The sequence below is a fragment of the Bos indicus x Bos taurus genome, chromosome 10, assembly GCF_003369695.1.
Source record: "Bos indicus x Bos taurus breed Angus x Brahman F1 hybrid chromosome 10, Bos_hybrid_MaternalHap_v2.0, whole genome shotgun sequence".
Classification (NCBI taxonomy): Eukaryota; Metazoa; Chordata; class Mammalia; order Artiodactyla; family Bovidae; genus Bos; species Bos indicus x Bos taurus.
The window spans coordinates 41849133-41872710 of NC_040085.1; the positions used below are offsets into that span (position 1 = coordinate 41849133).

The 23578-nt window shown below is 41.3% G+C and overlaps 1 protein-coding gene across 1 annotated transcript; it reads right to left on the reverse strand.

The window, feature by feature from the left end:
- Positions 1-17663: 17663 nt before the first annotated feature.
- Positions 17664-20617, reverse strand: LOC113900249 (C2 calcium-dependent domain-containing protein 4A-like). Its single transcript, XM_027553845.1, has 2 exons — positions 19330-20617; positions 17664-18891 (listed from the first exon to the last, which is right to left on the reverse strand). The coding sequence occupies exons 1-2, from the start codon at positions 19344-19346 to the stop codon at positions 17739-17741; spliced, it is 1170 nt and encodes a 389-aa protein (XP_027409646.1). The 5' UTR covers positions 19347-20617; the 3' UTR covers positions 17664-17738.
- Between the last annotated feature and the right edge of the window lie 2961 nt (positions 20618-23578).

Below are 23578 nucleotides of genomic sequence, written 5' to 3' on the forward strand. Positions count from 1 at the left end.
CATTGTGGTCAGAAAAGATGCTTGGAATGAGTTCAATTTTTTTTTGAATTTACCAAGGCTAGATTTATGGCCCAGGATGTGATCTATCCTGGAGAAAATTCCGTGTGCACTTGAGAAAAAGATGAAATTCATTGTTTTGGGGTGAAATGTCCTATAGATATCAATTAGGTCTAACTGGTCTAATTGTATCATTTAAGTTTGTATTTCCTGGTTAATTTTCTGTTTAGTTGATCTATCCATAGGTGTGAGTGTGGTATTAAAGTCTCCCACTATTATTGTGTTATTGTTAGTTTCCCCTTTCATACTTGTTAGCATTTGTCTTACATATTGCGGTGCTCCAATGTTGGGTGCGTATATATTTATAATTGTTATATCTTCTTCTTGGATTGATCCTTTGATCATTATGTAGTGTCCTTCTTTGTCTCTTTTCACAGCCTCTGTTTTAAAGTCTATTTTATCTGATATGAGTATTGCTACTCCTGCTTTCTTTTCATCTCTATTTGTGTGGAATATCTTTTCCAGCCCTTCACTTTCAGTCTGTATGTGTCCCTTGTTTCAAGGTGGGTCTCTTGTAGACAACATATATAGGGGTCTTGTTTTTGTATCCATTCAGCCAGTGTTTGTCTTTTGGTTGGGGCATTCAACCCATTTACATTTAAGGTAATTATTGATAAGTATGATCCCATTGCCATTTACTTTATTGTTTTGGGTTCGAGTTTATATACCCTTTCTGTGTTTCCTGCCTAGAGAAGATCCTTTAGCATTTGTTGGAGAGCTGGTTTGGTGGTGCTGAATTCTCTCAGCTTTTGCTTGTCTGTAAAGCTTTTGATGTCTCCTTCATATTTGAATGAGATCCTTGCTGGGTACAGTAATCTGGGCTGTAGGTTATTTTCTTTCATCACTTTAAGTATGTCCTGCCATTCCCTCTTGGTCTGAAGAGTTTCTATTGAAAAATCAGTTGTTATCCTTATGGGAATCCCCTTGTGTGTTATTTGTTGTTTTTCCCTTGTTGCTTTTAATATTTGTTCTTTGTTAATTTGATTAATATGTATCTTGGGGTGTTTTGCCTTGGGTTTATCCTGTTTGGGACTCTCTGGGTTCTTGGACTTGGGTGATTATTTCCTTCCCTATTTTAGGGAGGTTTTCAACTATTATCTCCTCAAGTATTTTCTCATGGTCTTTCTTTTTGTCTTCTTCTTCTGGGACTCCTATGATTCGAATGTTGGAGCATTTAACATTGTCCCAGAGGTCTCTGAGATTATCCTCATTTCTTTTGATTCGCTTTTCTTTTTTCCTCTCTGTTTCATTTATTTCTATCATTCTATCTTCTACCTCACTTATCCTATCTTCTGCCTCCCTTATTCTACTGTTGGTTCCCTCCAGAGTGTTTTTTATTTCATTTATTGCATTATTCATTATATATTGACTCTTTTTTATTTCTTCCAGGTCCTTGTTAAACCTTTCTTGCATCTTCTCAATCCTTGTCTTCAGGCTACTTATCTGTGATTCCATTTTGTTTTCAAGGTTTTGGGTCATTTTCTCTATCATTATTTGGAATTCTTTATCAGGTAGATTCCCTATCTCTTCCTCTTTTGTTTGGTTTGGTGGACATTTACCCTGTTTCTTGACCTGCTGGTTATTTCTCTGCCTTTTCATCTTGTTTATATTGCTGTGTTTGGGGAGGCCTTTCCGTATGCTGGCAGTTTGTGGAGTTCTCTTTATTGTGGAGTTTCCTCACTGTGGGTGGGGTTGGATGGGTGGCTTTTCAAAGTTTCCTCGTTAGGGAAGCTTGTGTCGGTGCTCTGGTGGGTGGAGCTGGACTTCTTCTCTCTGAAGTGCAATGAAGCGTCCAGTAATGAGTTATGAGATGTCAGTGGGTTGGTGTGTCTTTGGGCAGCCTGTATATGGAAGCTCAGGGCTGTGTTCCTGTGTTGCTGGAGAATTTGTGTGGTATGTCTTGCTCTGGAACTTGTTGGCCCTTGTGTGGTGCTTGGTTTCAGTGTAGGTATGGAGGCATTTGATGAGATGCTATTGTTTAATGTTCCCTGGAGTCAAGAGTTCTCTGGTGTTCTCACAACTTGGACTTAAGCCTCCTACCTCTGGTTTTCAGTCTTTATTCTTACAGTAGCCTCAAGACTTCTCCATCTATACAGCACTGATAATAAAACATCTAGATTAAAGATGAAAAGTTTCTCCACAATGAGGGAAACCCAGAGAGGTTCACAGAGTTACTGGAGAAGAGAAGAGGGAGGAGGGAGATAGAGGTGACCAGGAAGAGAAGAGGGGAAATCAAAAGAGGAGAGAGCAAGCTAGCAAGTAATCACTTCCTTTTGTGCTCTCCACAGTCCGGACCACTCAGAGATGTTCAAGGAGTTACACAGAGAAGAGAAGAGGGAGGAAGGAGAGAGAGGTGGCCAGGGGGATGAAGAGGAGAATCAAAAGGAGAGAGACAGATCCAGCCAGTAATCAGTTCCCTAAGTGTTCTCCACAGCCCAGAACACACAAAGAGATTCACAGAGTTGGGTAGAGAAGAGAAAGGGGAAGGAAGAGATAGAAGAGATAGTGGAGAAAAAGGAGAGTCCAAAGGGAGAGAGAGCAGTCATGCCAGTAATCTTGCTCCCAAGTAAAAATGGGAACTGAAGATTGGGTTCTTAAAGGTACAAAATTGATAACAAATACCAAAAGGCAAAGATTAAAAATCTAGAGTAGAGGTTGGATTCTCAAAAATACAATATTAAAGAAAAAAAAAGTCACAAAAATTATTAAAAAAATATATATGAAGTTTGATTTATAAAATAGGGTCTTTTTTTTTTTGCAAAGTAATACTAGGTTATAAAAATGAAAATTAAAGGAGTAATAGAGGACTTAAAAATAATTTTTTTAAATTTAAAGAATGATAATAGTAAAAATATATCTAGGACTTTCTCTGGTGTTGTTGTGGACAGTGTGGGGTTAGTTCATTTTCAGATAGTTCCTCGATCCAGCTTATGCTTCTCAAGATCTATAGGCCCCTTCCTATGTAGTCAGTGGTAACTACAGGGTTTTAATCTACTGCACTTCTCACTTCCAAGGCGGTTCCCTCTGTTTGTGTTAGCTTTTTCTGTTTGCTGGTCTCTTCAGTGTCTAATTTCCGCCCTGACACAAGGGGGCGGTGGTGGACACTTTTTTAGGCTCACTTGTTCAATTGTGCTGTGGGGAGGGAGGAACACGGCAAACAAATAACACTGGCGTGTGCTTGCAGTGTCTCAGCCACACTGGGTTTGCCCCTGCTTATGGCTTGTGTGCTTTCCCTGTCTACACTGCTTAGGCTCTAGGTTGCTCTGCAGGGAACTGTCTGAGGCCGGCCGTGGGTTGTATGCACTTCCCAGGTCTAAGCCGCTCAGATTCAGGTACTCGGGTACTTCACAAAGGCGCAGACTCGGTTGGGCCTGAGTTTTGTGCTCTTCCCAGGTCTGAGCAGCTCAGGTGACCAGGTGCTTGGTGAGCGCAGTCGCTGTGACTTACCGCCTCCCCCAACCCAGCCGCTTGGTTTTCTGGGTGTACAACTGGCGCACCTTCTCAGGTGTGCTGTGTGTCTTTTCTGGGGAGCTAATCTCTGGCTGCAACCCTCCCAGCGGATGTCGACCATCCAGAATCCCAAGAAGTCTTGGTTAGCAACGAAGCCTGCTTGCATTTTGGTAGATGACGCCTCTCTGGGGCTGTGATTGCCCCTTCTGGCTCTGGCTGCCCTCACCTGTCTGTCTCCGGCGGGGGATGGGCCGCTCCTCAGCCGGCTAGCTTTGCTCAGTCCTTTGTTCTGTGAGTGAGCCTGGCGGTGTCTTAGGTTAGGGCTTTTCATGGGACAGCTATCCCACAATCTGGTTTGCTATCTCAAGTTAGTTCCCTCAGATTGTCCTTGGGGCATTCAGGACCAGTACTTACTCTAAGCAATGCCCCCCACGGTGCCTCCCTGTCCAGCCCCTGCTTGCTAGTGGCGGATGTGGGCGTCTGTGCTGCTTCTCCGCTGGGAGTTACCTTTGGGCATGTAGTCTGTGGGTTTTGATATATTTTTTTTTCTTCCGTTTATGTTGCCCTCTGAGGTTCCAAGGCCCGCCACAGACTCGCCAGTGAGAGTGTTTCCTGGTGTTTGGAAACTTCTATCTTTTTTAAGACTCCCTTCCGGGGACGAGTCTCAGTCCCTATCTCTTTTGTCTCTCTTTTTATCTTTTATATTTTTTCCTACCTCCTTTCAAAGACAATGGGCTGCTTTTCTGGGTGTCTGATGTCCTCTGCCGGCATTCAGAAGTTGTTTTGTGGAATTTACTCAGTGTTCAAATGTTCTTTTGATGAATTTGTGGGGGAGAAAGTGGTTTCCCTGTCCTATTCCTCTGCCATCTTAGACCATCCCCCCTTTTATATCTGTTATAGTGTTTGTTTTATGTATTGAGATGCTCCTATGTTGGGTGCATAGATATTTGCATTTGTTATGTCTTTCTCTTTGATTAGTCCCTTGATTATTATGTAGTGTCCTTTCTTATGTCTTGTAATCTTTATTTTAAGGTCTATTTTATCTGATATTAGGATTGCTACTCCAGCTTTCTTTTGCTTCCTATTTGCATGGAATTTATTTTTCCATCCTCTCGCTTTCAGTCTATATGTGTCTTGAGATCTGAAGTGGGTTTCTTGTAGACAGCATATACATGGGTCTTGTTTTTGTATCCTTTCAACCAGTCTGTGTCTTTTGTCTGAGCATTTAATCCATTTACATTTAAAGTAATTATTGATATATATATTCCTATTGCCATTTTCTTAAATGTTTGGGGTTGATTTTGTAGATCTTTTTTCTTTTCTTGTATTTCTTGACTATTTAAGTCCCTTTAACATTTGTTGTAAAGCTGGTTTGGTGGTACTGAATTCTTTTAACTTTTGCTTGTCTGAAAAGCTTTTTATTTCTCCTTCAATTTTGAATGAGATCCTTGCTGGGTACTGTAATCTTGGTTGTAGATTTTTCCCTTTCAGCACTTTAAATATATCCTGCCACTCCCTTCTGGCCTGCAGAGTTTCTGCTGAAAACTCAACTGTTAAGTGTATGGGGTTTCCCTTGTATGTTAGTTGTTGCTTTTCCTTTGCTGCTTTTAATATTATTTCTTTGTGTTTAGTTTTTCTTAGTTTGATTAGTATGTGTCTTGGCATGTTTCTCCTTGGGTTTATCCTGTATGGGACTCTTTGTGCCTCTTGGACTTGATTGACTATTTCCTTTTCCATGTTGCGGAAATTTTCAACTATAGTCTCTTCAAAAATTTTCTCATACCCTTTCTTTTTCTCTTCTTCTTCTGAGACCCCTATAATTCAAATGTTGATGTATTTGATATTGTCCCAGAGGTCTCTGAGACTATCCTCAGTTCTTTTTACTTTATTCTGCTCTTCCAAAGTTATTTCCACCATTTTATATTCCAGTTCACTGATTCATTGCTCTGCTTCAGATTCTGCTATTGATTCCTTCTAGAGTATTTTTAATTTCAGTAATTGTGTTGCTTATCTCTGTATGTTTATTCTTTAATTCTTCTAGGTCTTTGTTAATTGATTCTTGCATTTTATCCATTTTAATTTCAAGGTTTTTGATCATCTTTACTATCATTATTCTGAATTCTTTTTCAGGGAGTTTGCCTATTTCCTCTTCATTTATTTGGACTTCTGTGTTTCTAGTTTGATCCTTTATTTATGTAGTATTTCTCTGTCTTTTCATTATTGTTTTTAACTTATTGTGTTTGAGGTCTCCATTTCCCAGGCTTCAAGGTTGAATTCTTTCTTCCTTTTGGTTTCTGCCCTCCTAAGGTTGGTCCAGTGGTTTGTGTAGGCTTCATATAGGGTGAGATTTGTGCTGAGATTTTTGTTTGTTTGCTTTGTTTTTCCTCTGATGGACAAGGCTGAGTGAGGTGGTAATCCTGTCTGCTGATGATTTGGTTTGTATTTTTGTCTTGTTTATTGTTTAGATGAAGCATCCTGCACAGGATGCTACTGGTGGTTGCGTGATGCCAGGTCTTGTATTCAAGTGGTTTCCTTTGGTGAGTTATCACTATTTGATACTCCCTATGGTTAGTTCTCTGGTAGTCTAGGGTCTTGGAGTCAGTGCTCCCACTCCAAAGGGCTTGATCTCTCTCCAAGGACCAGCCTAGGTCCAATCTATCAAGACAAATTTCATCTGAAATGAAAGGGCCTTTACTTGAGTTCCAAAAGCCAGTGCAGAAGAACACAAAGGAGATCCCTGACTCAGTGGAAACTTGGTATTGCCTGCCATGTGGACTGGCCTCCTTGGATTGCAACAGATGACTAGAGGGTCTGTCCTTGGCAGTGGTCAGCAGAAGTGTGGTTGTCTTTTGATGGTGATCATTTGTTAAAATGTTCTTTAATAATACAAAAACTTAACAGTCTACCAGTACAGTTAGTATTATGGCAGATGAAGGGAGAAGGGTTTCTAAATTGGGAGTCAAGATATGTCACTACCTGACAATATGATTCTGCAAAATCCTTTCACTGTTTGATCTCACTTTTTTCATCTATAAAACGAGGACACTGAGCAACATTTTTCTAAGTTGATCTAAATTCTATTATCTTCACAGACTTACCTTCTTCTTTATTTAAATTGACATTTTGAAAGTGTTTGCTACTATGTACAAAATAGATAACTAATGAGGACCTACTGTATAGCATGGAACTCTACTTTGTAATGACCTATATGGGAAAAGAGTCTTAAAAAGAGAAGATATATGTATATGTATAATTGATACACTTTGCTGCACAGCAGAAAGTAACACAACATTGTAGATCAACTATACTCCAAATACAAATTAAAACAAAAAAGTCAAATGTTTTAAAATGTTTAAGGATGGTAAATACTTGTCACATTTCAGGGCCTTGGTCCAATAAAGAACTCTCAAGTCTCAATCCCAAGTTTAAAGAAATGAGTTATATAACATAAAAAGTAATATATCTGTCTTGGTTCAAAATCAGTCATTTTTTTCTTAAGTGAAAACCTTTGATTTGTCCTTTTTTTCAGAAAAGCTCATACTTAGAACTACTGCTGAATACATAGTTAATCATGCAATAAAATATCTTTAAAAGATGGAGAAATAATGTTGTCCTTGGGCGACATGATGTTTTGAGTGAATAAATCTTGACTGCTAACATAGGATGAGCTACTTTCTGCTAATTGTTGCAAGGCAAAGTGGTATCTATGTTTTAGTTAATTTACATGCCAGGACTTCAGCAAGCCAAAGTTCTCCACACGTGGGACATGGTCACCAAAGATGCTCCCAGGGGCTGTTGGGGATTTAAGAAGCAGTGTTTCCAGGACACAGTTTACTTATCTTGGATTCAAAACTTAGTTCCTTTTTAAGGTTGCCCTTCTCCCTTTTCTGTTTAAACCCAAATCCAATCCCCTTCTTGGGTACCCAAAGTCTAGTAGAGGCTGTGTGGTCATATGTTGTTGTTGTTTAGTCAGTCAGTCGCATCCAACTCTTTGTGACCCCGTGAAGTGGTCATATGTACTCAGTTCCAAATCAGTGTCTTTCCTTTTACCAGCCATATGAAATGCATCTTTTCTGAGCATCAGAATCTAATTTTTTAATGGAGTATAATTGTTTTACAAGGTTGTGTTGTACTCTGTTGTACAACAATGTGAATCAGTTGTAAGTATACATATATCCTCTCCCTCTTGCGCCTCCCTCCCACCCGGCCCTTCCCACCTCCCGAGGTTGTCACAGAGTACTGAGCTCCCTGTGCTATACTGCAGCTTCCCACTAGCTACTTATTTTGCACATGGTATTGTATACATGTCGGTGCTACTCTCTCACTTCATACCAGCCTCTCCTTCTTCCCACTGCCCCATGTCCACAAGTCTGTTCACTACGTCTCCATATCTATTCCTGCCCTACAAATAGGTTCATCAGTAGCATTTTTTCTAGATTCCACATATATGCATTAATAGACAATATTTGTCTCTTTCTGACTTACTTCACTCTGTATGACAGAGTCTAATTCATCCACATCACTACAAATGATCCAATTTCTTTCCTTTTCTGGTTGACTAATATTCCATTGCACATATGGTACCACATTTTATCCATTCATCTGTCAGTGGACATCTAGGTTGCTTCCATGTCCTGGCTGTTAAAAAGTCTTTTTATCACTTGGCAGTGGCACAAAGATATCTAACACTAATTGTGTCTCTAGTACAATGTCTGGAACATCAGTATTAAATAAAAGTCAGAGCCTTTCTCATTTCTCAATTCCCCTTTTTAAGAATCCTTGTCTAGAGCACTATTATTTGTAACATTTGCTTTGGCAATTTGTATTGTTCCTCAAATGATTCATATGAGTATAACTTACCTACTAAATCCCTTAGATGTTGGGTTCCAGCTACAGGATAAGCAACTACTGAGCATTCCAGAAGCTTGGGGGGAAAGTCCAGAAATGTCATCCATTATGGAGAAACCAAAAATAGAACTACTATTTACTGAGTGGTTCTACATAACAGGCCCTGTGCAGAGGACATTGAATTCATTGTCTCCTTTCATCTTTACACAAATCCTATGTGGTAGGTAACATTATTACGTCTCTTCTAACTAAGAAATGACATTTAGAAAAGCTAATTCACGTGACCAAGAGACATGGATAGTAAACATCAGCTGAGATCTGGAATCCATGTCCCTCTGACTTTGAACATGAACTCCTCTTTAAAAAATGAATTTACTGTCAATGACCACCACTTGGAGAGTTGCTGCAGTCTCCAGGCCCAGATTTGTATGTGGAGTGGCACCTTGGACTAATGGCTGTCAGAAACTGGCCCCGCATCTGTGTTCTAGCTCTGATGGCACCAGATAGCTCATATTTCTGCTCTCCCAGCTTCAGGGTGATACAGAAAAGAAAGAAGAGATTGTCAATTCCTTGACAAAGATGATTTCTATTAACCTACCTACCAGAAAAGTAACAGTGTCTCTAAGCTCCATCTATTCAGACTTTTCTCTAGTGATATAATTATTTCCTTTAACTGACTCTCACAAAATTGGATCCTGATCTATGGTAAATCTCTTTTATCTGAATTGTTTTAAATGACTAAATTACTGGCTTTGGGAAAGAGGTTCAATGATTCCTGAAACTTGAAAGGAATTGTCATTGAATATTTTTAAAAATTCTGATGTTCTAGGATTATTTTAATGCACCAAGATATTTTATAGCTATGTTATACCAAGATAATAATGGTTACATTACTTTGAAATTCTGCCCTAATTGAGACCTTTGCCTAATTATTAATGCTACATTTTAATTATTAAAGTAAAACTGTCATGAAAATTCTTGAGGGGACTGAGGTACATGCTTATAACAACACATAAGCAACAGAATAGAAACTTTGTAAAATGTAAAAATATATATATAGAAACTTTGAATATGTGTTTCCTTCAAAAGATCTTTATATGTGCAAGCTTTGGTGAGGATGTAGGGCAAACAGAATTCTGACATGTTGGTGGGAAAGTTAAATGGTATAACCATTTTGTCACTTTCTTATATGATGATCCACTTTAGGTATTTACCTAAGAGAAATGAAAGTGTATGCTCACACAAAATCTTGTACATGAATAGTCACAGTAGGTTTATTTGGAATAGTAAAAAACTAGAAACAATCTAAATCTCCATTAATAGGTGGATGCTGGTTCTGCAAGTCTAGCTTCCTAAATGGGGTCAGATTTTCTTTTTTAAAAAAATTTATTCTATTGAAGTATAGTTGATTTACAAGATTATGATAATTTCTGCTTTACAGTAAAGTGATTTAATATATACATATATATATACACACACACACCCATACATATGTATATACATATATATATATTCATTTTCCATTATGGTTTTTCATAGGATATTGAATATAGTTGTTCCCTGTGCTATACAGTAGGGCCTTGCTGTTTATCCATCTGGGGGTCAACTTTTCTCTAGCTGCTTCCCGGGTGGCTCAGACAGAAAAGAATCTGCCTGCAATGCAGGAGGCCTGGGTTCGATCCCTGGGTTGAGAAGATCCCCTAGAGAAACAACTGGCAACTCACTCCAGTATTCTTGCCTGGGAAATCTCATGGACAGAGGATCCTGGCAGGCTACAGTCCATGGGGTTGCAAGGAATCGGACACAACTAAGTGACTAACACACACACAAATAGTTGTCAGTGTATACTGCAAGCAACAAGGCAACCACTAAAGAAAATTTTAAAAGAAATATAACTGATATGAAGAGGGAGAAGAGAAAATGAAATCCTATAAAATGCTCAGTTAAAACAAAACAATGCAGAAAATGAAGGAAAAGGGGTAAAAAAAACAAGTAACAAGTATAAGGAATAAATAGAAAATAGTTACAAACAGGTGAATAAAAAGAGTTGTGGTTTATCCATTCAATAGCCCTTCATTTAGCAATACAAAGAAACATACTATTGATATGGAAAAAATATGGATATACCTCAAAATACTAACGCTACGTGAAAGAAGGCAATCCTCCCACTGACTCCAAATATATGATTTCACTATTTGCATAAACTTTTATAAACTAATCTGTAGTGAAGACAGCAGATGATTCCCTGAGGACCAGAGAGGGGAGGTGGAGAGGGCAGGAGAAAGGGATTACAAAGGAGCATAAAGAAGCTATTAGGAATCAGGAACGTTCATTATCTTGATTTTGGTGTTGGTCTCATGGGTGCACGTGTATGTCAAAACTCATGAAATTGTATACATGAAACAAGTGCCATCTATTGTATGCCAATTGTACTTAAAAAAATTTTTTTAATAGCTTACATGAGGAAAGATGATGAGATGTGAAAAAAGCAGTGAGCATGGAGGTCTGAGAGGTCTGTAATTAAATTCATGATTTACTCAGTGCAAGACCTCATGAAACTTTTTAAATTCTTCTGAGTAGAAACCAATACAATATTGTAAAGTAATTAACCTCCAATTAAAATAAATTAAAAAAAAAAAAGAAATGTCCTTCTCTGTAAAACGGATATTGTCTGTATCAGTTAAGATTGTGTTCATATACATCTGAATACTTGACAATGGCTGAAACAGGTAAAGGATGTATTTGTCTCATAAACAGGAACTTTGAGTTTAGGCTGTCCAGAGCTAGCATGGAGGATTGGTGATGTTATTGGGGAGCTAAGATCATTTGGGAAAGACTAGATATCTCTTCAAGAACATTAGAGATACCAGTGGAACATTTCATGAAAAGATAGACACAATAAAGGACAGAAATGGTATGGACCTAACAAAAGCAGAAGATATTAAGAAGAGGTGGCAAGAATACAGAGAACTACACAAAAAAGGTCAAGAAGCAACAGTTAGAACCAGACATGAAACAACAGACTGGTTCCAAATTGGGAAAGGAGTACGTCAAGGCTGTATATTGTCACCCTGTTTATTTAACTTCTATACAGAATATATCATGCTGGGCTGGATGAAGCCCATACAGAAATGCTGGGCTGGATGAAGCACAAGTTGGAATCAAGATTGCTGGGAGAAATATCAGTAACCTCAGATAGACAGATGACACCACCCTTATGGCAGAAAGTGAAGAAGAACTAAAGAGCCTCTTGAATAAAGTGAAAGAGGAGAGTGAAAAAGTTGGCTTAAGACTCAACATTCAAAAAAACAAAGATCATGGCATCCGGTCTCATCACTTCATGGTAAATAGATGGGGAAACAATGGAAACAGGGACAGATTTTATTTTTTTTGGCTCCAAAATCACTGCAGATGGTGACTGCAGCCATGAAATTAATAGACGCTTACCCCTTGGAAGGAAAGTTATGACCAACCTAGACAGCATATTAAAAAGCAGAGACATTACTTTGCCAACAAAGGTCTATCTAGCCAAAGCTGTAGTTTTTCCAGTGGTCATGTATGGATGTGTGAATTGGACCATAAAGAAAGGTGAGTGCCAGAGAATTGGCACTTTCAGACTGTGGTGTTGGAAAAGACTCTTGAAGGTCCCTTGTGCTACAGGAGATCAAATCCTGAATCACTCCTAAGGAAATCAATCCTGAATATTAATTGAAAGACCTGATGCTGAAGCTGAAGCTCCAATACTTTGGCCACCTGATGCAAAGAACTGACTCACTGGAAAGACCCTGATGCTGGGAAAGATTGAAGGCAGGAGGAGAAGGGGATGACTGAGAATGAGATGGTTGGATGGCATCAGGAACTCAGTGGATATGAGTTTGAGCAAGCTCTGGGAGATGATGAAGGACAGGGAAGCCTGGCATGCTGTAATCCATGGGGTCATAAAGAGTCAGACACCACCGAGTGACTGAACAGTAACAACAAAGGTTATTTTACTGTCCTTCATGATGTCTGCCATTTCTCAGGTACCTTGTGTCCTAGCAGGGAGAGGGAAGGGGCAGAGACACCACCTGCTGACTTCCCCACATCTTCATTGGCCACAGTGAGTTGCTTAGCTGTCCTTAGCTGAAAAGGGGCCTGGGAAGGCAACTTTTTATTCTCTAGCCTCTATAGCACAGAAATTAAAGCAATAAGGGTTTGAATTGTGTGTTGAAGGAGACAGACTACAGCATCTAACCCCAGGTACACTACGAGTAACTAGCCCAAATTGTCTGTGAGAAGATTTAAGCATACAAGGATAAAATTGGAGCTAAGACTCCAACTTCCCTGGTGGTTCAGTGGCTAAGATGCCATGCTTCCAATGCAAGGGGGCCTGGGTTAAATTCCTGGTCAGGGAACTAAATCCCACTGGCAGCAACTAAGACTCATGCAGCCAAATAAATTAAAATAAATAAATATTTTAAAATTTTTGTTTGAAAATTATAACATTGCAGAAAAAAATCATGTTGCTATTTGCTTCCTAATATTCTGAAGGCCTAATCTGGCCAGAGTTTGTAATCCTCTCAAATTAATGCCAAGACTATTCATGGCACCATAATAAATCCTTAGCTATGGGATTTTGCTGTGCTAAATTATGCACTGCAGTGAAAAGTGGGTTTATAAACTCTATTGGCTGCCTCAAGTCAATTTCATCTGTTGAACTAATAAGCTTGGAGGCAGATCTCCTACATAGAAATGTTGAACCCCACAGGAAGTATTTCTCACTAGTGATAACTTAATAGCAGGATTCCTAGGAAAACACTTCTCAGATCCCCTGGGAGGTCAAGAAGTCCTCAGATCAGGACATTGGATTAAAATATGATAGTAATACGTATGTAACCACAAGAGGCTCAGTGTCAGTATACAGGCCTTTCTTAACCATCCAATCTAAGGTACCCCTTCACCCTAGCTAGTCATGCTCTTTACCATTAGCACATTTAATTTTCTTAAACACTACTAAAATGATTTGTTTATTGTCTGTCTCTTCCCCTGGCTTTAGAAACTTAATTCCCTATGAGCAAGGACATTTTATGTCTTATTTACATCTACAAATGTAGCATCTTGAACATGATAGATGTTCTAAATGAACCTCTTTGGTACCTTTTTATCCACTTATATATTTTTATTACTTTAATGTCATAGGGATCACATAGTACCCACTTCTTGCTCTGTCTCTCAAATATCTTTGACTAAAAGAGTAATTTTTACCTAGGTCCTGGGGATGGATTTAGGGAGAATTGTTGAAGTCTGGGTAAAAGAAAATTAGATTCTAAAGAAACAATATTCTAGGCATGTTTCAGTCATATCAAAGCTAATATTTTAGATGTAGAATGCATTGTCTTAGCAAGGCTAAGTGACCAAAATGTTGATTTGATTTTAAATTTGCACTTAATGCTATTTAAATCGACATATTTCCCATTGTTGTACAGGTTTTTGTTTTTGTTTTAATATGTTCAGATATTAAACCACAAAGAGACAGGATTGTGCTGTGTCATTCACGGGAAAGATATGGGTACCTAAAGCTCAACTGGAAACATGAGAACTCTTAAAGCAGTTTTCTGCAACCAACGAACTGTTGCCACACACACCCAGCTTCATTATTACTGGGAAAGTTTTTTTTTTTTTTTTTAATCTAAAATATTTTGGCACCTTTTATGCTCAGATAGCTATATTTAGTTATTTTTTGTGATGTGACTCTTCCTGTCATCTGGTATTAGCACACATCAAGGTCATTGTGTTCTGGCATTGGATTGGTTGAAATGGTCCAATAGGAAGAAGACAGACCCACTGCCAGAACACTCGAGGGATCCACTAGAGCACAGCAAAATAGAAACCAAATTTGCCCCTAGAAAGACTGATGTCCTCACAAAAATGAGCTCTAAATAAGATTCCTTAAATGCAAAAAAATTCACATTAGATCAGTCTTAAAATAATTTATGCACAAGTATTTTTCCTTTCTTGGAAACACTGGTCCAAGAGCAAAATGAAGACAGAACTGTGTGAATAGCTCTTTTACTAATTGTATAATATGGGGCAATCGACAATTTGCCTCTCTGGTCCTCTTCTATGATACACAGATTTGTACAAAATGATTCTCAGCATTCTTCTCAGCTCTAACATTATATGGTTTTATGATTAATGATTCTATTTAAGTCATTTAAAATCTTTTTGATTAGGCTATTATATTATTTAATGAACTGTGACTTAACATTAATGGAGATTCTGTTTGGGTATTCCCAAACTGTTATTTCATGGAAAACTTAGGTCCCTGATTTGCACCGATTTACCTTCTTAATAAAATTACACTTCTGTCCCCAAATTGTTACTTGTATATAATCTAGTGTCAATCATGGTTATAGTGTTTTCTGGAATAAATTGTATGATTTGAGCCATCAGTGCAATCTGTTTGTATTTTAAAAAAAATAAAAACATGATGGTATTGTAAATACCCAGGTTGTTCTCAATTTCCATTTATTAATATTTTCCTTTTAAAGTACTGCATATGTGAACTCAGTCACTGTACCAATTCTAAATTCTAATGATTAAATTCTAAATGATTAAGAAGGTTTTATATATATTATACCTGAGTCTCCTTCATTGCAGGTGAATTCTTCACTGTCTGAGCCACCAAGGAAGCCATATATATATATATATTTTTTTTTTTTAAAGCATTGGTTTGAAGACCAAGGAAACAGTGACTGTGAGTAGATAAAAGAACGTGTTAAAGATATGAACTACCATGATGTCATCAATCATTTAGTCAATCAATCACTTTGAACTTCCAGATGTGACTGATTTTGACAGTCAATGAATTCACACTCTTCACATTTGTTCAGTGAATTTCATTATAAATATCTATCATAATAACCCATCTTCAGTTTATGCCTGGGCTATTATTAAAACTGAAACTCTTTTCTAAATAGCATTTTTCATGAGCACCAATGGATAAAACTGTCAGCAGCTTAGTAAAAGCAGAAACCATTTCCAAACCCAGACTGATAATGTAGTCATATTTAACAGTACACCACATGTTTAAATATTTTCAGCCCTCATTTAGGATACATTTTCCTCCTATATGCATAAGAAAGGAAGTAATATGGCTGGCTGGCAATGAATTTGAGGGATGAAGGAAAATCATCCTTTAAAAGATAGTAAACCTATTATTGGGCTTCCCTGGTGGCTCAGTGGTAAAGAATCTGCCCATAATGCCAGAGATGTGGGTTCTGTCCCTGGGTTGGGGAGGTCCCTTGGAGAAAGAAGTGGCAATCCACTCCAATATTCTTGCCTGGAAAATTTCATGGACAGAGGAGATTGGTGGGCTACAGTCCATGGGGTTCCAAGAGTCAGACACAACTTAGTGACTTAAAAAAAAAAAAGTGAAGTTCTCTCAGTCATGTCCAACTCCTTGTGACCCCATGGCCTACACTATCCATGGAATTCACCAGGCCAAACTACTGGAGTGGGTAACCATTTCCTTCTCTAAGGGATCCTCCCAACTCAGGGATGGAGCCCAGGTCTCCCACATTGCAGGTGGATTCTTTTATCAGCTGAGCCACCAGGGAAGCCCAACTGACTAAACCACCACACAAACCTATTATTACCATCAGAAGCCAGAGGAGGAAGAATACCATTATAGGTACTCTTGACTCTGCCCTAGCACATTAGCTCACCTGGTGCCAATAAGACTGGTACCCCTTTTATCTATGACTCCGAGGTCCTTAGTTTCCACCTCAGTCAATTGTAGACCCAGCTCATCTCAATGCCTGATGTCAGCAGCTTGAGATGATAAATCACTCATTTTAATGTATTTGCTTTTCTACCGGAGGGTGAGAAATGTGAGGAGACCTCAGCCTCAGAGTCAACAATTTCAGATATAAGTTGCAGTTTCACAACGCTAGTAAGATAAGCTTTTCAGACATTGTAGTATTACTTATACAGCTTTATGAGGAAAATACTGATCACTTAGGTGCAAATCCTTCTTGTCTTTATTCTGTACCTCCATACTCTCATCTGTAAAATGGGGATATAGTCATACCAGTTTTTAAGGTTGTTTTAAGAATTAAATAAATTGATTTTTGTAAAACTATTACAATTATTATTTAAGCTCAGAATATTAAAATGGTTTCAATTCTTCCTACGTTTTTCCAAGATGTAGCCAAGAGTACGAGATTGGAGTTCCTACTAACAGTTCACTGTTGACCTTTAACAAGTCAGTTTCTCTCTCTCCATCTCATTTTCTCGATCAAGGTCTGAAACAATGCTTCAAAAGTAATTCATGTTCTAAGATGGTTTCAGTGGATGTTGTGGAATGAACAAACTTCAAAATGAGGATATTGGAGCAAACAGACCATCAGGAAACCCTCTAACTTTAATACTTCTTATGATTCATTATCTCTCAATAAGACCCTGGGTAACACAGGAAATGCCATTGGTTATCCACATTGGGAAACACCACTGCAAAACTCCATACTGTTTACTGAAAAATAATGTTGACAGTATATACACAAAATATCCACAAAGACAAGTGTGTGTGTGTTAGTCACAGTTGTGTCTGACTCTGCAACCCCTTGGACTGTAGCCTGCAGGCTCTTTTGTCTGTGGAATTCCCCAGGCAAGGATACTGGGGGGTGCCATTGCCTTCTTCAGGCAATGAAGAACTAGTAAGATAAGCTAAGTAAGTAAGATCAGGGGATCTTCCTGATCCATTGCAGGCAGATTCTTTACAGTCTGAGCTACCAGGGAAGCCCTCTCATAGCCAAAGCTATGGTTTTTCCAATAGTCATGTATGGATGTGAGAGTTGGATCATAAAGGCTGAGCGCCAAAAAGTTGAGGCTTTTGAATGGTGGTGCTGGAGAAGACTCTTACGAGTCCCTTGGACAGCAAGGAGATCAAACCAGTCAATCTCGAAGGAAATCAACCCTGAATATTCATTTAAAGCACCAATGCTGAAGCTGAAACTCTAATACTTTGGCCACTTGATGCAAAGAGCCGACTCAGTGGGAAAGACCCTGGTGTTGTGAGGGCAGAATGAGAAGGGGCTGACAGAGGATGAAGATGGCTGAATGGCATCATTAACTCAATGGACATGAGTTTGAGCAAACTCCGGAAGATAATGAAGGACAGGGAAGCCTGGAGTGCTACAGTCCGTGAGGTCTCAAAGACTGCGACACTATTTAGCGACTGAATAACACAAAACATAGCATCCTTTATCATGGTAATTAATCCAACATCATCTCTGCCAATACTGGACCTGAGTAAACAAAGACCTGAGGAGAAGAATGAAAACACATTTATTTTGTACAAAGCGGCTGTCAGTGTCCGAGAGGCCCCGCGGCAGAGCGCGCCCTCAGAGGAGCAGGAGGGGGCCCAGCAGCAGTTCGCCCTGGCCCAGCAGGTGGCCCCGCTGCAGCCCGCGGCCCGGGTTCTCCGCCTTGACGCGCACGGCCAGGCGGCGCACCTCGTCCTCCGAGAGCCCGTCCAAGCACAAGTCCTGCTCCAAGACTGCCCTGCGGCTCCGCCGGACCACGGCGCCCCGCGGCTTCAGGATGAAGCTGACTCTGCAGCCTACGGGGGCGCGGGGCTCGGCTGCTCCTCCAGCCGGGCCCTCGGCACGGAGCAACCGGACACGGAGGCGCCCGCTGGCTCTACTGTACTCAGCGGCCAGGCGCAGGGCGCCACCGGCACGGCCCAGAGTTACGGTGCCCTCGGCCTCCAAGCGCTCGGGAAGCGGGCTGGGAGTTGGCGAGGGGGACGCGCCCGGGGCCCGCGCCGGGGATCCGGAGCCGGAGGGGCCCTCGTCCTCGTCCTCGTCGTCTCCGTCCCCGCTGGAAACAGAGCAGGCGCGGGCCAGGTCTCGGTTCCTCTGGGCCCGCAGCACGCGGCGCAGCAGCTCCTCGGAAGCGCGCAGGAAGCGGCGGCAGCGGGGCCCGGGGCCGAGCGCGTCCAGGAGGGAGCCACTGCGGGCCTTGGGGGACGCAATGGGCGCTCTCGCCCGGGGCGGGAGGGAGTCGTTTCCGCCGCCGCCCCCGTAGGTGTGGGCCCGGGGACGGGGCGCGGGCGGGAGCGCGGCGGCGCCCGTGCCCCCGAGGAAGAGCGACTCCCTGCGGCGGGTGTGCGGGCTTTCGAGCAGCGCGCAGAAGCCATAGGCAGTGCGCGCCCGGGGCAGGTGCTGCAGCGAGAGTGCGGCCTGCGAGCGCGGGTCCCAGTCCGTGTGGCCAGCGCCGTCGTCAGTCCCTGCTTGTTCGTCCCAGGAGTCTCGGACTGCAGTCAGAGTCGGGCAGGGCACGAGTCGCGGGGGGATGCAGAACTCGGGGATGCGGTCCGGGGTGAGCACGTTTGGGCACCCGGCGGGCGTGAGGGCCGTGGCTCGGCGGGCTCCATCCTGGTAAAGCCGGTTTCTGCCCCGCAGGAGGCGCTCGGGTCCCAAGAGGAGCCGCTCCAGGCACCACATTAGGCAGCAGGTGCCGGTTCCTGAGGAAGCTCTGCTGGAGCTGGTCATCCTGCAACGCACAAGCACACACGGATCTCAGAGTGAGCTCTGCAGGGCACAGGAGCTCCGGTCTCCGGTCTCTTCTACTTACGGGGTGCCTCCTCCTGCCTCCCTTGGAACCAGGCAAACTGCCCCTCACGCTGCTATTGCAGATGTTTCAGTGTTTCTCTGATGTCTTTGGGTTTGTGCCTTAATCTAGACCTGCCCTCGCTGTTCTAAGGCAGAGCTTTTCAACATGTTTGCCTCGCGTTGTCCTTGGTGCCAAGAGGCACTATGCTTGTGCAATGGTTTCCTGAATCCTTGGATTATTGCATTCTAATCCTCAGAGAGATTTAAAATATTTATTATCCTTTCTAGGATATTTGGCTTGTTCCCCGCTTTTAAGCTCAAAGAGCCTCAGACAAGTCCCTGGGAGAGTTAAGCAAGGCTATGGCCTCTCCTAATATACCTGGGGTCCAGCGTCATATAGGTCTCCGCATCGTTGTGCCTGGGGCACCAAACTGTAGAAGTGCACGGCCTCTGGGGAGATCAAAGTTCCTGCTGCAGGGTTCAGTAAAGTTTAAAGGCAGTCGTCCTGAACCTTTATACCTGAGGCCTGGGAAGCCCGCCAATGGGCGGGCCGAATTGGCACTGCTAGGTAACCTGACGCCAAGCCTTCCAACTTTGGCTCTGCCACGTGGCTGGATCCGCAGTGCAAATTCTAGACATTCACTTCTAAATGGGGGGTGCTTTTGTTTACTTATGTGCAAAAGAGGGCTCAGCCTTTACTATATGGCAAAGTCATTGTGAGGATCAATCGGCATACTGAATTGAATCGCAGAAGCTCTCTATACCCACCGTGAAGAGGATACAAACCTCGAGTTTGTTTCATTCTTAGTTAATATCCCCCCCACCCTCCAAATCCAGCCTTTACTCTGCCCAGGTTTCAAAGTTCCCTATCTGCCTTCTGGCTTTCTGCTCTGATTTTAAATCATTTTTCTTTGTTGATTACAAACCACTGTGTGTACAGGGAACCTTATAGGTTGCTGGAAATATTCTGCATCTTGATCTGAGTGGGGTTACTGGGTTGTATTCATATGTAAAAAGATAATCTAGCATGCATTTAAGATTAGATATAAGATTATGTATCTTATACCTCAGTTTAAAAAATAACAACCCACTTCTTAAACCTTGTGTGCTGATTTTTAAATTGGGAAATTATATTCCTGCACACATCTGGGCTGTTGGACCCATCCTTTGGAGGCACCCTAACCACATCTGGCCTTTCTAGACTGTGCTCACCTGAGAGATCTTTTCCTTCCTTTGAAAACTGACCTAAATTTACTTTCTAAGTGACCTTCTTCCAGCTAGCTTAGGTTGAAAGAGATCTAAGGCATTTTGTTTGGGTGTATGTTATTTCTGGGCTTCCTTGGTGGCTCAGTGGTAAAGAATCTGCCTGCGAAGCAGGAGATGCATGTACCATCCTTAGGTCAGAAAGGTTTCCCGGAGAAGGAAATGGCAACCCACTCCAGTATTCTTGCCTGGAAATCCCATGGACAGAGAAGTCTGATGAGCTACAGTTCATGGGGTCTCAAAAGAGTCAGACAACTAAACTGAGTTAGTTGTCTAAGACAACTAAGAAAATCAGACAACTCACAAAAGAGTCAGACAAAGCAAAAGAGTCAGACTTAACAACTAAACAGCAACATGCTATTTATGCTTAAGATTGAGTTCAGTCTTTCAGTCATGTCTGACTCTTTGTGACCCCATGGACTGCAGCATGCCAGGCTTCCCTGTCCATCACCAGCTCCCAGAGCTTACTCAAACTCATGTCCATCGAGTCGGTCATGCCATTCAACCATCTCATCCTCTGTCATCCCCTTCTCCTCCCGCCTTCAATCTTTCCCAGCATCAGGGTCTTTTCAAATGAGTTGGTTCTTCACATCAGGTGGCCAAAGTATTGGAGTTTCAGCTTCAGCATAAGTCCTTCCAATGAATATTCAGGACTGATTTCCTTCAGGATTGACTGGTTGGATCTCCTTGCAGTCCAAGGGACTCTCAAGAGTCTTCTCCAACACCACAGTTCAAAAGCATCAATTCTTCAGTGCTCAGTTTTCTTTATAGTCCAACTCTCACATCCATACATGACTACTGGAAAAACCAGAGCTTTGACTAGATGGACCTTTGTTGGTAAAGTAATGTCTCTGCTTTTTAATATGCTCTCTAGGTTGGTCATAACTTTTCTTCCAAAGAGCAAGCATCTTTCAATTTCATGGCTACAGTCACCATCTGCAGTGATTTTGGAGCCCCCAAAATAAAGTCTGTCACTCTTTCCACTGTTTCCCCATCTATTTGCCATGAAGTGATGGGACCAGATGCCATGATCTTAGTTTTATGAATGTTGAATTTTAAGCCAACTTTTTCACACTCCTCTTTCACTTTCATCAAGAGGCTGTTTAGTTCTTCACTTTCTACTCTGAGTGGTGTCATCTGCGTATCTGAGGTTATTGATATTTCTCCCAGCAATCTTGATTCCAGCTTCTGCTTCATCCAGTCCAGCATTTCTCATGATGAACTCTGCATATAAGTTAAATAAGCAGGGTGACAGTATACTCCCTTGATGTACTCCTTTCCCGATTTGCAACCAGTCTGCTGTTCCATGTCCAGTTCTAACTGTTGCTTCCTGACCTGCATACAGATATCTCAGGAGACAGGTCAGGTGGTCTGATATTTCCATTTCTTTAAGAATTTTCCACAGTTTGTTGCGATCCACAAAGTCAAAGGCTTTGGCATAGTCAAAATGCAGAAATAGATGTTTTCCCGGAACTCTCTTGCTTTTTTGATGATACACTGGATGTTGGCAATTTGATTTCTGGTTCCTCTGCCTTTTCTAAATCCAGCTTGAATATCTGGAAGTTCTCAGTTCACATACTATTGAAGCCTGGCTTGGAGAATTTTGAGCATTACTTTGCTAGTGTGTGAGATGAGTGTAATTGTGCAGTAGTTTGAGCATTCTTTGGCCTTGCCTTTCTTTGAGATTGGAATGAAAACTGACCTTTTTCAGTCCTGTGGCCACTGCTGAATTTTCCAAATTTGCTGGCATATTGAGTGTAGCATTTTCACAGCATCATCTTTTAGGATTTGAAATAGCTCAACTGGAATTCCATCACCTCCACTAGCTTTGTTCGTAGTGATGCTTCCTAAGGCCCACTTGACTTCACATTCCAGGATGTCTGGCTCTAGGTGAGTGATCACACATCGTGATTATCTGGGTTATGAACATCTTTTTTGTATAGTCCTTCTGTGTATTCTTGCCACCTCTTCTTAATGTCTTCTGCTTCTATTAAGTCCATACCATTTCTGTCATTTAGTATGCCCATCTTTGCAAGAAATTTTCCCTTGGTATCTCTAATTTTCTTGAAGAGATCTCTTCAAGAGAGATCTTTCCCATTCTATTATTTTCTTTTATTTCTTTGCACTGATCACGGAGGAAGGCTTTCTTATGTCTCCTTGCTATTCTTTGGAACTCTGCATTCAAATGGGTATATCTTTCTTTTTCTCCTGCCTTTCACTTCTCTTCTTTTCATAGCTATTTGTAAGCCCTCCTCAGACAACCATTTTGCCTTTTTTTGTTTCTTTTTCTTGCAGATGGTCTTGATCACTGCCTCCTGTACAATATCACAATCTCCATCCATAGTTCTTCAGGCACTCTATCAGATCTAGTCCCTTGAATCTATTTCTCATTTCCATTGTATAATTATAAGGGATTTGATTTAGGTCATACCTGAATGGTCTAGTGGTTTTCCCTAGTTTCTTTTATTTTAAGTCTGAATTTGGCAATAAGGAGTTCATGATCTGAGCCACAGTCAGCTCCTGGTCTTGTTTTTCCTGACTTAGATCTTCTCCATCTTCAGCTGCAAGGAATATAATCAGTCTGATTTCCATATTGAGCATCTGGTGATGACCATGTGTAGAGTCATCTCTTGTGTTGTTGGGAGAGGGTGTTTGCTATGACCAGTGCATTCTGTTGGCAAAACTCTGCCGGTGCCAGCCAGCAAAGCCGATCAGGTCCCGAGAACGTGCACGGCGGGGCTAAGAAAGAAACTAAAGCAAGAGACTACAAAGATGGGGTCGAGAGGTTCAGACACGTCTCCACGAAGGGACGCAGTCTGACACCAACTTTATTCAGCATCTTATATTTATACAGAAAAGCGTGAGAAAGACAAGACAGTTGACATTTTTTCTTGGTTGGCCTATACATCTTACAAACAGTCACAAGAAATCTTGAGAGCATGGGAATGGCTCCCTGTTATTATTTCTTACACCAGATAACATTTCTCTGTGCATGAGAAGTTTGCACAGAACTTCAGGTGCCTGCAGTAAATAAGCGCCTAATCTCTGGGGTGGCGGGACAGAGAGCTATGTTTGCAAGCAAACCCTCAAGGACTGAGGCAGCTCCCAGAGCTGTGTCCTTTGGACAAGGGACCCTGTTCTCACGGGCAGCTCCCTGCAAAACTCTATTAGCCTTTGCCCTACTTCATGCTGTACTCCAAGGCCAAATTTGCCTGTTACTCCAGGTGTTTCTTGACTTCCTACTTTTGTATTCCAGTCCCCTATAATGAAAAGGACATCTTTTGGGGGTGTTAGTTCTAGAAGGTCTTGTAGGTCTTCATAGAACCATTCAACTTCAACTTCTTCAGCATTACTGGTTGGGGCAT